General features: G+C 35.3%; 1 protein-coding gene across 1 annotated transcript; it reads left to right on the forward strand.

Annotated features, from left to right (window-relative positions):
- The first annotated feature begins 5,182 nt into the window (after positions 1 to 5,182).
- LOC132306861 (G-type lectin S-receptor-like serine/threonine-protein kinase B120) lies at positions 5,183 to 9,128 on the forward strand. Its single transcript, XM_059804433.1, has 7 exons — positions 5,183 to 6,702; positions 7,137 to 7,247; positions 7,336 to 7,562; positions 7,662 to 7,872; positions 7,995 to 8,232; positions 8,331 to 8,478; positions 8,567 to 9,128. The coding sequence occupies exons 1-7, from the start codon at positions 5,379 to 5,381 to the stop codon at positions 8,879 to 8,881; spliced, it is 2,574 nt and encodes an 857-aa protein (XP_059660416.1). The 5' UTR covers positions 5,183 to 5,378; the 3' UTR covers positions 8,882 to 9,128.
- Positions 9,129 to 15,707: the final 6,579 nt, after the last annotated feature.

The raw sequence follows: 15,707 nt of genomic DNA on the forward strand, positions 1-15,707 counted from the left end.
TGGAGCACATGGAGACTGAATTTGACTCTTAAATCAAAACATTTAGGTCTTATTTGGTATGCTTTTGATTTCTGTTATTTTTGTTGTTGGGTAATTATAGTGTCGATTTTGACAACAAAAGCATATTTGATACGACCTTGTTTTATTTTACACGGTGCTAAAATATTTCGTGAACAGTAATCCAAAATCAAAATGCCAAAAAATTATTTTTTCTTGTTTTGACTATTATTCATGGTCCAAAACCATAATTGTTCATGTTTCTATTTAAGACATTTTCATGTTTTTGTTTTACCCCAAAACAAAATGTCTAAAACAAAACGTATGTCAAACGAAGTTAGTGAAAGGTAAAGGGTGAGGCATAATTTAAAAAAGCAAGTGATAGTATTTTTTTTTATTATTTTTTTTTTATCTAATTTTAAAAATAATATGTTTGGAAACATTGAATTAGGACCTTAAAATTAAAAAAAAAAAAATTATACATTTAGAATTTAAACTAAAATTCTATTCATTTTATAATTTTAAAGCGTCTATTCCTTACTTGAATAAATTTTTTTTTTTTTTTAATTCTAAATCGAAAGTACCGATTCAATATTCTCAAACAAACGCAACAAAATTGTATTTGCAATTTAGATTAAATTTAAGGATATATTGAACTCGAGTATGGGAATTGTATATAATATGAAAGCAAACCAAATTGGTCTTAGATCCCTCAAAAGGAGGCAAAGTGTCAAATAGTTGTCTGGATTTTAAGCTTCCACCTTGACTAAAACACATTTTCCATTTTTTTTAACTTGGCACCATCCTTCTAGTAGACTCGGCCCAATACTTTTCATTCTTTTAGTAGAAAATACGCAAGGGCTTGATTAATGCTTTTATTTTGTATTTTTTGTTTTTGTTAGTATACTATAGTGAAGCAAAAGCACGAAACATTACTTTCGCATGTTTAGTAATATTTGCTGTTATTTGAATAGTACCAAAACCCTTCCAAAATTGAGGTCAAAATTGAAAATATTAAAATGATACTTTTGTTTGTTCATGTACGGTATCATTGCTTCAAAAAAAAAAATCTAAAATAATATTTTTAACCAACTATTCAAATTTTCAAACTTACAACATTTTTTATCAAACATGTTTTTATATTTTTACTTTTAAAAATTTTGTAACAAATTTACGTTACAAAATAAATTTTTAAATAATATACACACTTTAGAACGGAGACATTAATTCTATTTCAAGTCAAAATAAAAATACAAAATAACAGTCATCCCCAAACGGATCCAAGGACCCTTAAATTTAAGTTCTCTCTGGCTCTCTCCTCTCTCTCTCTCTCTCTCTCTCTCTCATCGTCATCATGTTGAAAACTTTTATCATGTTGCCTTAATTTTTTAAACAAAAAGCATGTTAGGCATTCATTAGAAGGAAAAAAACGTAAATCTTATCCTCATACTTAAAAGAAAATTGATTTGGCTTCTCTAGCTCAAAATCTCTCCCGTCCTTGATTGAATCATGACGCGTTTTATGGCCATGAAACTATTTGAGTTTCAGTTTTTTAATCATCGTTCAACATCATGGGGTACTATTTCTGAGAAAGGCACTCTCTTATTGAGAATATAAAAGATTTAAGATAATATTTTTTAAAAAAACCATTCATCAATTAGTGTTAAAAAAACATCTCAATTCGAGGATGATATTAGTTTTTTAATTTTTTTTTTAGAATTGAAAATTAGAAAAATGTGTGTTGAGAGCTTTTTAGAATTGTTTCACGAAATTTAATTTTTAGAGATAACTATTCATTAAAACAGTTTCTTGTTTTCAGAATTTATTTTTTTTAGTGACAAACGGTAAACTTTGTAATTTTTTATATTTTTCTTTGCCTTAAACCTTTAACTATTTTTTAAAAGGTAAGGACCTAATATCGTTTGGTTACTAAACTGTTGATTTTTAATTTTGAAATTGAAAACAGTGATATATGTAAGGGGTAAAAATAAAAATATTTTCACATCAGCCTCACCTATTTCACAATAAAATAAAATAAAATTAGTGAAATAATTGAGAAATGACACCACCTTGATTCCCAACCCTTGACATTGAAGATGCCCACAAGGTGGAGTCCAAATTCAAAAGCACAGATGGACCCTCCCCCCCCCCCCCCCCCCCCCCCCCCACGTGCTATGACTTTACTTAATGGATTTTACTTAATTCCCCCCCCCCACGTGCTATGACTTTACTTAATGGATTTTACTTAATATTTTTCACATCAGCCTCACTTATTTCACAATAAAATAAAATAAAATTAGTGAAATAATTGAGAAATGACACCACCTTGATTCCCAACCCACCTTGATTCCCAACCCTTGACATTGAAGATGCCCACAAGGTGGAGTCCAAATTCAAAAGCACAGATGGACCCCCCACCTCCCCCCCCCCCCCCCCACGTGCTATGACTTTACTTAATATTCTTCCCAATGGATTTTAATATAAAACTAACTACTTTTTCTGGCCACCACATTTGAATGGCTCCAAAATTCATGTTACAAGCTTCATGAAAGTACTAGCAACTTTGGACGGTCCAAATTGGACACAAGTCATTTCCAAAGACTCTCTTTTATTGAAAACCTATTTTTAAATGATTAATTATCTTGTTGATGGTTCTATCTCTCCACATCCTTCAACTTTTGTCTTCTAATTTCTTTGATTTTAAGAGAGCTTGAAATGCACATTGCCCAAGAAACATTTTTTATACCTGCATCAATTCCTCATGTTATACATGCAATTGAGCACATTTATTAGGAGACAATACATATATAATAATAATGAGAATTTTTAGAAAATATATAATATGAAAATTAATCAATCTTATTATGTCATATAGACATTTTAAATGATTTAAATATTAAAATTACATACTTTTAATAATTTTAATTTTTTTTAGTAGATGTGTGGCGTCTCACATCACTTCGAGAGTGAGAAAATAGTTGTTGACACTTATATGCGTGGATTGCTTCTAATTTTTCGTGTAAACGCATTTTGAAAATTGTAAGTATAAAAGATGTACAAAGCAAACAATATTTAGACAATGAAACAGATGGTATTTATACAATAGAGCGGATCACAAGATGGTGTATTTAAATTTTACCGTCGTCTTGAAAATTAAAATTAAAATACGTATTAAATGAGATTTTGTTGAAGGCTTTAATTTTTTTTTTTTTTTTTTAAATTTAAAAGTGTTAAAAATTAAATTAATAGATGTAAAGAATTAAAAACTTTACATTAAAATGTCTTTTCTACTTAGTCGACTTCTCGGACCTAAAACAACATTAGAAAATATAGCATCTATTAGTGAGTGAAATTTTGTCGAAGGATTTAAATATGGAATCTCTCTTCCAAGTCGTTGACTTCTTAGTTCTCATACAAATATACCACCACTTTTTCTCTGCAACATTGTGCAAAGTACTTGAATGACACACAAACTAACTTCAAATTTGGGTAATTTACATTCGCATTTTTGAGAAAATAAAATAAAATAAAATAATATTTACACTTCACTATTTTCTAATTGTACTATATTTATTAATTTTTTTTTTTGAAAAAAAATTGACAAATTTTTTTTTTAAATTCATTAATGCACTATCACTTAATTTATAATGTCATAACTATCAGTTATTCAACCTTAACATATTTTTACCTTCTTCACTTTATTTACTTTTTTTTTTTTTTTTTCTTTCTATTTGTTTTTTTCAAAGGTCCTTTCAAAGAAAATAATTTATTTCATACTAATCATTTAATTTTTGACGGTCAAAAGAAATAATTTATTCCATAATGATATATATATATATATATATATATATATATATATATATATATATATATATTGGTACTATTGAAAGGGATATTATTCAACAAAATTAACTTTTTTAATTATTTTTTATGGGTACTGTGACTCCTATCAAAAGAAATAATTTATTAGATAAAAATATATATTTTTTTCTTTTTATCAAAAGAGATAATTTATTCAAAATAGATAAAAAAAATTTAATCATCTTCTTTTCATACTTTTTTTTTTTTCGAGAAATATTTTTTTTTTCAGGCTTTTTTTTTTTTCATGTCATAAGTGATAAATTTTTTAACGATTACTTTGTTTTTTTTTTTCTTTTTTTGGTTCGGTCAAAAGAGTCAATTTATTCAACATAAATTTTTATTTCTTGGTCCCATTAAAAAATATATATATATTTTATTCAATTATTCAATTAATTTTTTGTCTTGTTAAAAGAGACCTAATAAAGATGAGAGACTTATAAAGTTAGTGTTAGAATTGTCATTCCATTTAAGATTGTAGTGCAAACATTGAAAAGTGAAGTGCGGATATCGCCTCTCAAAAAACATTTAATAAAAGAAAAAGTAATGTTGTGTTTAGTAGCATGAAATTAGTACTTAGGATTAAAAATGATAAAAAAAAAATTAGGTATCCAAGACAATGATTGAGAATTTGAAACTTGAGTGAATGTATTTTATATTGTTTAATGAAGGGCAATAATAATTACCAAAAAAAAAAAAAACATGTAACGGCTATGAAAATTAATGTGGTCAAGCATTTTTAAAAATCTTTGAAATATTTAAGAAACTCATAGAAATGACTGGATATTTTAATTCATTGCACATGGAATCTAGCTGGATAAGTAGTCAATTAAGATAAAATCACCCAATTCCTTTTGTGATCTTTAGCATTTTTAATCAATTAATGCTCCAATTGGAGATTTAAATTCAATACATCATATCATAGATGGTAATGAACCTAATTTAGGAAGGTAACCTTACCAAATCCTACCAACTATTAAATTTATATCTATCTTCTACTCTAAGAGATTGTAATGAAATCCAATGATTTTAATTCACTAGATTTCATTCACATCATTATACTTCATATATAAATTTCCATACAAAGGCATTAAATATCCCCACTTTTTCCCTCCAATGAGGTATTAACTCATTTCCTAAAAAATAAAAAAAAAATTAAATGTTTTTGCATTTATAGTTGTGACATGTTTTCAACTTTTGGAATTCAATTTTCTTGACATATACCTAACCAATTTCAAAGTGTATGTTCTGTTGTTATGGTGGCTTAGAATTAAAACAACAATGCAAAATAGACTGGTCAACTAAGTTTTTTTTTTTCTCTTTTGGTACATAGTCAACTAATAATGTTCAACAAAAGTTTGTGGTCAATTTTCTCAAACTTACATCAAAATCATTAGTAAACAAATAAAGGATGGCCATCAGCAACTACCTTGAATTCACAGGTTCATGGTTTCTTCTTTCTTAAAACTCATTTCTATTCTTTAGATGAATCTCCATCCACACACAGTCCACATTCAGATTGTATGATGGGCATCAATTTCAGAAACCCAACTCCTTTTTTTCTAAGCTCTCTTTTCTTCTTCATCTTGTGTTCTCTTTCTTCATTCTGCTTTGCAGCAGATACACTTTCACAGGGCCAATCAATAAAAGATGGCGAAAACATTACCTCGGCAGATCAAAGATTCGTCCTGGGGTTCTTTAGTCCTGGAAATTCTACCTTCAGGTATGTCGGAATTTGGTACAACAAAATTCCAACACAATCTTTCATATGGGTTGCTAACAGAGAGAATCCAATCTCCGGCAAAGATGGTGTTCTTACGATCGGAAACAACGGTAACCTAATGGTTTTAGATGGAAATGGCAGTTCAGTCTGGTCGAGTAATGCATCAGTTGTGTCCGGTAACTCTTCCACTGCAATTCTTATGAGTAGTACCGGTAATCTTATTCTCTCGAGCAACGACAGTGTTGGTGACGCTGCAAAGGCCTTGTGGCAGAGCTTCGACGATCCAACAGACACTTACTTGCCTGACATGAAAGTCCACATGAATGTTGATACCGGGGAGAACCATGTTTTCACTTCTTGGAGAAGTGAGAATGATCCTTCCCCTGGGAGGTACTCAATGGGCGTTGATCCGCGTGGATCGCCACAGATTGTGATATGGGAGGGGCAGACTCGACATTGGAGAAGTGGCCATTGGAATGGACTAATGTTTACAGGTGTTCCTTCCATGAATGCCCTCTATCTGTATGGTTTTAAGCTTTTTGATAAGGGAGATGGTAACATGTATTTTACGTATACGTTGTCAAATACTTCCGATATTGTAAGGTTTCTGATAACTTCGGATGGACATGAGGAGCAGCTAATGTGGGAAGAAGATGAAATGAAGTGGAGTTTGATACAATCGCAGCCTGATAATGTATGTGGAGAGTACAACAAGTGTGGGACTTTCGGGAAATGTTATGTGAATGGATCTTCTATATGCAGTTGTATTGAAGGGTTTGTAGCAAAAGACTTGGATCAGTGGAATAGAGGGAATTGGTCAGGTGGGTGTGTTAGGAGGACACAATTGCAGTGTGAGACGAATAGCAGCCTAATCGAGGGAGGGAATGGGGAAGAAGATGGATTTGTCGAGGTTGATGGGATGAAGTTACCGGACTTTGTGGACTACGTGGGATCAGATGATATCAATGCTTGCAGAGATATGTGTCTGAACAATTGTTCATGTAAAGCATATGCATATGTAAGTGGGATCAGCTGCATGATGTGGAGTGGGGATTTGGTTGATCTTCAGCAATTTGCAGATGGTGGGAACACGCTCTACATTCGTCTCGCGAATTCTGAATTAGGTAAGATGAAACTTTCAATTGTATATGTCACTGCTGTTGTTAGCATTTTGAATTTTCATTATATCATATAATAATTTTTGCTGCCGTTAGGCTTTCTGACATTTAAGACATATTCTACCTCCTATGGGAAGAATAGGATAAATATCAGAAATTTCTCATGAATATACTTTTTGCTGCTGTTAGAATTTCTAACATTTAAGAGATATTTTTACCTCCATTAGGGAGAATAGGATAAATTTCAGAAATTTCTCATGAATATACTTGATTAGAACTATAGCATAATAGGATATCTATATATCAGAAATTTCTCATGAATTGACCTTTTTCAAATAGTTTTTGCTTTCTTGTGGAACAAGCTAGAGTTCTTTGATTCTTCTAATTGTTCAATTATAAACAATATAATGACTTTTGTATTTGTTTCTCTTCTATCATAGGTGGTGGGAGAAAAATAACCAAATTTGTAATAATTGCAACAGTGGTGGTGGGCGCATTCTTTCTATGTGTAACCATTTGGCTATTATGGAGGTTCGGAGCAAAATTGAAAGGTAAATTTTAGAAAGTCAAATGAAAATTGTACTGTTATTTTGTTAATTATCTTGACTGTTTATGCTAATTCTTGATTCTCCATTACAGCATTCTTGAATCCATCGCAGAAGAACAATGAGTTACCGATGCTTTATGCACGCAGAAGTGAGGAACTTTCGACAGATCTTTCTGGACCGGATGACCTTAGAGTTGAAGGGCAGCATGTAAGCGGAGCAGAATTATCATTCCTCGATTTTAATACTGTGGCATTAGCTACAAACAATTTTTCAAATGAAAACAAGCTCGGACAAGGTGGATTTGGCCCTGTCTACAAGGTATGTTCTTTAATTTTCTACGAAAAATTGGTAAAATTTGAAGGTTAATTGTGTATTGGAATGCTCTAGAGTGTTGCTAACTTTTATAATGCTTAACAGGGAAAGTTGCCATGGGGACAAGAAATAGCTGTAAAGAGGCTTTCAAGAAAGTCTGGACAAGGCTTGGAGGAGTTCAAGAATGAGATTACACTAATTGCCAAATTACAACACAGAAATCTTGTTAGACTTCTTGGATACTGCATTCAAGGAGAAGAAAAGATGCTTCTTTATGAATACATGTCTAACAAGAGCTTGGATACAATTCTTTTTGGTTAGTACTTCTCTCACTTTGTTAATATTCTCTGTGGAAACAATGCTTATATACGCTTCAAAAGAAAAAAGTTCATTTTGATACCATTTGTTTTCTTATTTTGATGAATGCTATGGCTGCAGACACTGCTAAGCAAGCGCGACTTGACTGGAGGAAACGCTTTACAATAATCGAAGGGATTGCGCGAGGGCTCCTATATCTTCACCGAGATTCAAGACTTAGAATTATTCATAGAGATCTTAAGGCGAGTAACATTTTGTTGGATGAAGAGATGAACCCGAAAATTTCAGACTTTGGCATGGCTAGGATATTTGGAGGCAACCAAAATGAAGCCAATACAAACCGAGTTGTTGGAACATAGTAAGTATCATAAATTTTCTTATTTATGGAAAATCACTCTTATCTTTTTTCCTCAAAGATTTGCTAACTTGAATTCCACGATCACTTGTAAAATGTAGCGGCTATATGGCTCCCGAGTATGCAATGGAAGGTCTATTTTCTGTCAAGTCTGATGTGTATAGTTTTGGAGTATTAATACTAGAGATTATAACCGGCCGGAGAAACACTAGTTTTCGTTCACCCGAACACTCAAATATTATTGGATATGTAAGTCTATACATAATCTTTTTTATTTTTTATTTTTTTATTTTCTGTTTAGTCTGTGTAATTTGACAAAATGTTGGAAATGTTTCAGGCATGGGACTTATGGGATGGTGATAAAGCAATGGAGATGATTGATCCTTCAATTGCAGATTCATGTTGCCAAAATGAAGTGTTGAGATGCATACAAGTAGGGATGTTGTGTGTGCAGGACATGGCATTTGACAGACCAATAATGTCGTCTGTGTTGCTGATGTTGGAGGGTCAAAGTACAAGTATGCAGATGCCGAGACGACCGAGTTTTACTTCAATGAGAAGAAGCTCTATAGACATGGATGAATCTTGGAAGGAAAGTCGAGACATTGTATCCTCAAATGATGTAACAATTAGTGCGATAAATGGTAGATAATACTTTTATGCGTGTGTGTGTGTTCCTTCCCCTGTTTCTGTAATGTGGGTGTTTCTACTCGTGTATATTGATAAGTGAGGCTCATTGTTGGTGCAATAGTAAAAGTTCATATTTTTTTAATTTTTTCCTTTGTAAGTTCCTATTTTTAGGTTGCCAAATATGGCTTAGCAATACTAGACTCAGGTTTTGGGTAGTCCAGTATGTGACCACGATTCTAACCCTTTCTTGGTCAAAATTGTGCATTGTTGAATTTGACTCGAACTAAATTGGTTGCACGTTGACTCGAACTAAATTGTTTGCACGTTGGTTGAACTAAATTTCAGCCCACATCATAACCGTGGCTTTAAGATTCTTTGTTGCATATACGAGATTGATTGCCAAAATTTAGATCTAACTTTCAACTTCTAATACATAACTTCATATATGAGATTAAATTTTTAAGCTGATCACAAATTGGGTCAAATTAGGCATCAATCCTAATTCGATCCGATCTCAACGAATTGAAAAAATATGAATCCGTTACGGATTCATGAGGTAACAGATTTAATTGGATCAAATTCGTAGAATAACGGATTCCCAAATTTTCAAGCTATGCAGGAGCACCAAAAAAAACAATATAAAAGGGTAATTTCTATATCACCTAAATCTCTAGATAACTTCTCGTTTCATTTCTGGAAAAAAATTCAAACAATTTCGAGCTACGTTTTAAAAAAATTACATTGCAGATTGGAATGTGATATATTTTAAATGTTGTGTGTGTGTGTATCACCTAAATCTATAAAATTTCTTTTTTTTTTTGTTTTCAAGAGCAGTTTTCGATTGATGCATTTGACTCCTCTTCTGGTGGTAGGTACATAGGGACATTGATGTACAACAATCACCAAGATGAGAATCCACTGGAGGTGATAAAATTTGGCAATCCCGGCTCCAAACATTGCATTTGGCAACAAAATCATTACGCATTTTATTGGACGACTCTCCCTTCCTCTTTTCTTTGGCATCGTCCTTCTCCCTGCCTTTACGCTTAAACTTACCCTTTGCTGTTCTGTTTTGAACAACAATGGTTAAAGAAATTTTTATACAAAGTTAATAAAAACAAGGCGGTGGGTCCAAACTTATATAATGTGTATTCTTGTATGCCAATGTTAGAAACATTCACTTTCCATGTAATGTTCTACATCATCTGCCGCTTTTTCGGATCATCTAGGCTCCCTTTATTTGGATGTTTGAAAAATATTTTTCTTTTTCAGGTAAAATATTTTTTTATTTTTATTGTATCCGTATTTGGCAAAAGTCTATACTAAAGTTGAGGCCGAGTCAATCGATCGGGGCATATAAAATAACTTGCCAAAATTTTTTATTAAATTTTAATATTTTTTTTCTTTGTAAATATTTTACGACAACCAAACACCAAAAAATAAAAAAATATTTTCTAAAAAATTGTAACGATCCTAAACTGATACCATTTAAAAAAAAATTTCGGCATGACCTCCCCTAAAAAATGGGCTTACCATAACTTGTTTAAATGCATTTTTAACATGTCCTAGCACAAGAAACATATAATACATTCCAACATCCCTTTCATCCATTCACCATGCCTTAACTTAGTTCATTTCATAGTAGTACAACCACATACTATATCATCCAAATATCATAATTACAGTCCCAAAATATAAGATTAATATCAAATGTCCATATTTTACAACATTTAGACAGCTCATACAAAAGTTACAACCCATAGGTATAATTATAATAACATGTGATAATTCTAATTTTCAGCATTAACGAATTTTCTGAAAATTCGTTAATGCAAGGGCATTTTCGTCTTTTCACTTTACCATCTGGGTTTGTGGTTGGGTCCAGTTACATTTCCTACATTTTAATTTATGTGGTGATGTAGCATTTGTATGGTGCAATTGTGTATTTGTGGTATAATTAGAGACAAAAAAATAAAGAGAAAAGGAAAATAATTTCAAGTGGGGCCCACCACTAACTTATTTGGCCAAGAAATCTTCTTTTCTTTCTCATTTTCTTTCTCTTTCCCGTATGCTCTCTCTCCCTCTCGGTTCCTTCTCTTTTTCTTTCATTTTGGAGATAATATTTTGAGGTTTGATTACTCAATCATCTTTCATCGGATTTAGGAACCGTTTGAGGCGAAACGAAGCTTGTAGCGAGCTCTACGCATCCATACTATCAATTTCCAGATTTGAGTCTTCCTTGGAGCTCGAATTTGGAGGACTTATTCTAGGGATTTCGGCTTGGATTGTGAGGTAGGGACATCTTAAGCCATGGAATCTTGCTCTATAATGAATCATGCTCCTCTATGTGTGTCATAGCATGTTTAATTGTTGTTGATTTTGATTAAAATGATTTAATTGACAATATGCTAGTTATGTAAATGTGTATAACATGGTTGAATGAAAAGTATGTCTATGTGATGGTTGTTTACATTTTTTTTTGAGGTTACTAACATGCTATAATGATGCCATGAGAACATGCTTATTTATTATTGTGCTAAGTTCCCATTTGTCATTATATTGAGATCATGACATAAGCCTACATCTCATTGGGTTGCATGAAAAAGGGAAGTGGTTGTCTTGAAATGAAAATTGGGATTTGGGAATGAATGTTTTGGAAAAAAATTGGTTTTGACAAACCCGGTCGCTGCGGGGTTACCAACGGGCCGGAGGTTAATGTAGCCTAGGGAGGACTAGGGAGAGTACCCTAGCATGGTTGAGCTATTCGGGCCCCTCGACGGCGCCACGGGGTCACCAAGGGCCTAGGGACGGTAGCCAATCCTCCTCTCGTCGCGGCGGGGTTACCAAAGGGGGTTACATTAACTTTGAACGTGATGGTTTTGAGAATGAAAACGGGTAGTGACTTTAGCATGCATTGCATCTCACTCCATTTGCATTTGTGTGTGATTGAATTTGACTTGTACTTGTAATTATTTTTCCCCTTTAATGCATGTCCCCAATCTCCCATTGGCCTATGCTTTATTTGGATTCACTAGGACACAAGAATTGTGTCTTAAGTGTCACCTGCTGAGCTATATGCTCACCCCTATATCTATATATATTTTTTTCAGGTCTTGGAAAGGAACTGGTGGATGACAACCCACCTCAAGCTTGAACGGCGTTAGAAGTCCACTTTTGTATCTTTGTATATTCCCCATTATTTTGTAAAACACTAGAAGTGCAAAGATGTATAATTATTTTGTGGAACTTTGTCATGTAATACAATTAAAGTATTGATGATGTTTTGGATGGGGATTTGATAGTATGCAACTTGTTGATGAATAGATGGATAATCCTAGTTTGAAGCATTGTCTAGATTAGTTGGTTGTATCATTATCTTTTGTTGCCGTGAATTCGGAATTTGAGCCATGACAGGTTAAAAATGCAATTAAACAGGTTGTGATAGGCCTATTTTTAGGGGAGGTCATGCCGAATTTTTTTTGTTTAAAAAGTATTAGTTTTGAGTCGTTACAAATTTGGTATCAGAGCAAAGGTTCGAAAACCTTTAGGACGGCGAGTAGAGGCCTACTTAGGGTCATATGGAATGTTGATTGTGTTGCTTACTTGACTATTTGCTATGTGATATTTTACTTAAATGAGCATGCTTAACTGCCTATGTGCTTACTACTTACTTGTTTATGTTAAAATGTTTCTTGCATAGTCTTGCATGCTAAGTGTTGTACGGTATCAATTCTTGTTAAGTCGTCCACAGTCTTAGTGTCATGTTTCTGAATCGTTTTCTCGTTTTATAGCACGATGTCACGGCGTGAGGAACCTAGAGAAGTTGGCCCTAGGCCAACAAGGGGTGATGTTAGTGAGAGCTCCAGCTCCAATCCGGAGGAGCTAAATGATGAGAACATGCTTCTTAGGGACTTGATTCCCCCAAGAGCTGTTCCCCCAAGAAGAGAGAATGTTGAAACACCCGTACCCGTAGAAGTGGGTGGAGGTTCTGTGGCACTGGAGTTTAATCGTTTGTTGCAAAATGTCGTGAGGGCAACGATTGCTGCTCAGTCGCAGTCGGCACCACAACCTACAGTTCAAGTTGAGGAGACGGCAGCTCAGAAGCGTCTCAAGATCATAAAAGGGTTTTCTCAGTTGATGCCGGTAGTGTTTGAGGGCAGTGCGGATCCAATGGTAGCAGATGACTACTTGGATCAAGTTGAAACCCAACTAACCTCAATGGATGTGACAGAGGATCACTTGAAGATCATCCTAGTAACTTACAAGTTTGCTATGGATGCCAAGGTTTGGTGGAAGTCGATCACCAACCAGTACAAGATTGAAGAGATGAGTTGGGACAGGTTCAAGGAGCTGTTTTATGAGAAGTATTTTCCGCTTTCCAAAAGATGGGAGTTATAAGACCAGTTTCATAATCTTATTCAAGGGAACATGTCAGTGGCGGAGTATGAGAACAAGTTCACCTCACTCTCCTGTTTTGCTCCAGAAGTGGTGAGAGATGAAGCTAATAAGACTCGGAAGTTTGTTTCAGGTCTTAATGATCGGATGAGGTCGTTGATCATGGCACAGTTCATTAAGGTTTATTCTGAAGCAGTGAAAAGGGCTTTGATGTTGGAGGCTGATAATAAAGAGAAAGATGCAAGAAGAGAACAATGGAAGCAAAAGAGGGGTGTAGGGCTATCTTCAGAGGGATCTTCTTGGAAGAAGAACAAGGGTGGTTCATCTCAGTTTCAGGGACAACAGTCTACAAGATCTGCTCCTACCACTCCTATGCCAGCTGGATCTGACAGGAGTGCAGTTGTTTGTTATCAGTGTCAGCAGCCTGGGCATTACAAGTCCAGTTGTCCGATGAGATCGTCTTCAGTTTCGTCAGCTCCGAAGGCTTGTTATGGGTGTGGCCAGCAGGGTCACTTGATTCGTGATTGTCTAGGCCAGGGAGCAGGCACAGGTAGTGGCAGGGGGTCACGACAGAGGCCGTCTCAATCGGCTACAGTTCAGTCAGGTTTCAGACCGCCACCATCACAGCCTGCCATGTCTTCACAGGGTTCACGGTCAGTTAGGAGGGATACTCCTACTATGTCAGTGCAGCAGTCAGGTGTTCAGGTTGGCAGTCTTCAAGCACAGGTACCATAGGGACGTGTTTTTGCACTGGCACAGACCGATGCATCTTCTGGATCGTCAGTTCTTCGAGGTATATTTCCAGTGTTTGATTGTTAGGCCCGTATTTTGTTTGACTTTGGTGCATCTCATTCTTTCATTTCATCATCATTTGCACTTGCATCGGGGTTGGAAGTTAGTTTCTTGGAATAGGCGTTGAGTGTTGATACGCCAGTTGGGGTTTCAGTGTCTTTGAGCCGAATTGTATGGGAGTGTCCCATTGTGATAGTCGGGCGGACTTTCGTGTTTGGCCTTATCCTCTTGGAGATGACTAGCTTTGATGTCATTCTCGGGATGGATTGGTTGGCTTCATTTCATGCCACGATCGACTGTTACAGAGGAAGGGTTACAGTTTGCACTTCCGAGGGAGACTGTTTCTTTTTCGTGGGAGATCGGAGTGATTCCCACATTTCATCGTTTTATGGAGTTCGTGGACGAAGTCATGGTGATTACTTCTTGGCTAGCCTTATAGTCGAAGAAGATGATGTTGGGAAAGAGGATTATCCTGCTGTTGTTTGTGATTTTCTGGACGTGTTTCCGGAGGATTTGACAGAGTTGCCTCCACACCGAGGAGTGGAGTTCTCTATTGATTTGATGCCAGGTACTGCGCCGATTTCTATTGCACCATATCGAATGGCCCCAGTTGAATTGGAAGAATTGAAGAGGCAGCTTGATGATTTGAGGATGAAAGGTTTCATCCGACCGAGTGTGTCACCGTGGGGCACACCGGTCTTATTTGCTAAGAAGAAAGATGGATCTTTGAGGTTGTGCATTGATTACCGGAAGTTGAATCATGCTACCATTAAGAACAAGTATCCTTTGCCAAGGATAGATGATTTATTTGATCAGTTGAGGTGAGCCAGTTGTTTCTCGAAGATTGACTTGAGGTCTGGCTATTATCAGTTGCGGGTTAAGGATGAGGATATCCCAAAGACAGCATTCCGTACACGGTATGGACACTATGAGTTCCTTGTTATGCCTTTTGGCTTGACTAATGCGCCAGCGGCATTCATGGACTTGATGAACCGCGTCTTTCACGATTACTTGGACCAGTTTGTGGTAGTTTTCGTGGATGACATTCTTGTGTACTCACGGACTCGGGAAGATCACGAGGTCCATTTGAGTATTGTTTTACAGATTTTGCGGGAGTACCGATTGTATGCCAAATACGAGAAATGTGAGTTTTGGCTACAGGAGGTGAAGTTTTTGGGGCATATTTTTCAGAAGGTGGAGTATCAGTTGATCCATCAAAGGTTGAAGCAGTTTTGACTTGGGACCGACCCAAGAATGTGTTTGAGATCCGCAGTTTTCTTGGTTTAGCGGGTTACTATCGGAGATTTGTGAAGGATTTCTCCCGTTTGGTAGCTCCTATGACCCGTTTGACCCGGAAAGGGGTCAAGTTTGTCTGGAATGAGGCCTGTGATTCATCTTTTCAGGAGTTGAAGACGAGATTGACTACAGCGCCAGTGTTGGTGATACCTGAGCGTGGCTTGGGTTATGTAATCTATTGTGATGCTTTACGTGACGGGTTGGGATGTGTGTTGATGCAGGATGGTAGAGTAGTGGCTTATGGGTCTCGACAGTTGAAGATTCACGAGTACAACTACCCTACTCATGACCTGGAGTTAGCGGCAGTTGTATTTGCCTTGAAGTGTTGGAGACATTACTTGTATGGTGAGAGATTCAAGGTATTT

This window comes from Cornus florida, unplaced genomic scaffold, assembly GCF_030987335.1.
Source record: "Cornus florida cultivar Cherokee Brave unplaced genomic scaffold, ASM3098733v1 CherokeeBrave_3.0.0_Hap2_Chr01, whole genome shotgun sequence".
Taxonomy (NCBI): domain Eukaryota; kingdom Viridiplantae; phylum Streptophyta; class Magnoliopsida; order Cornales; family Cornaceae; genus Cornus; species Cornus florida.

Coding starts and splice junctions, on each gene's coding strand:
- LOC132306861 (XM_059804433.1), top strand. CDS start 5,379: ATGATGGGCATCAATTTCAGAAACCCAACTCCTTTTTTTCTAAGCTCT. Junction 6,703..7,136: donor TCTCGCGAATTCTGAATTAG/GTAAGATGAAAC, acceptor CTTCTATCATAG/GTGGTGGGAGAAAAATAACC. Junction 8,233..8,330: donor AACCGAGTTGTTGGAACATA/GTAAGTATCATA, acceptor TGTAAAATGTAG/CGGCTATATGGCTCCCGAGT.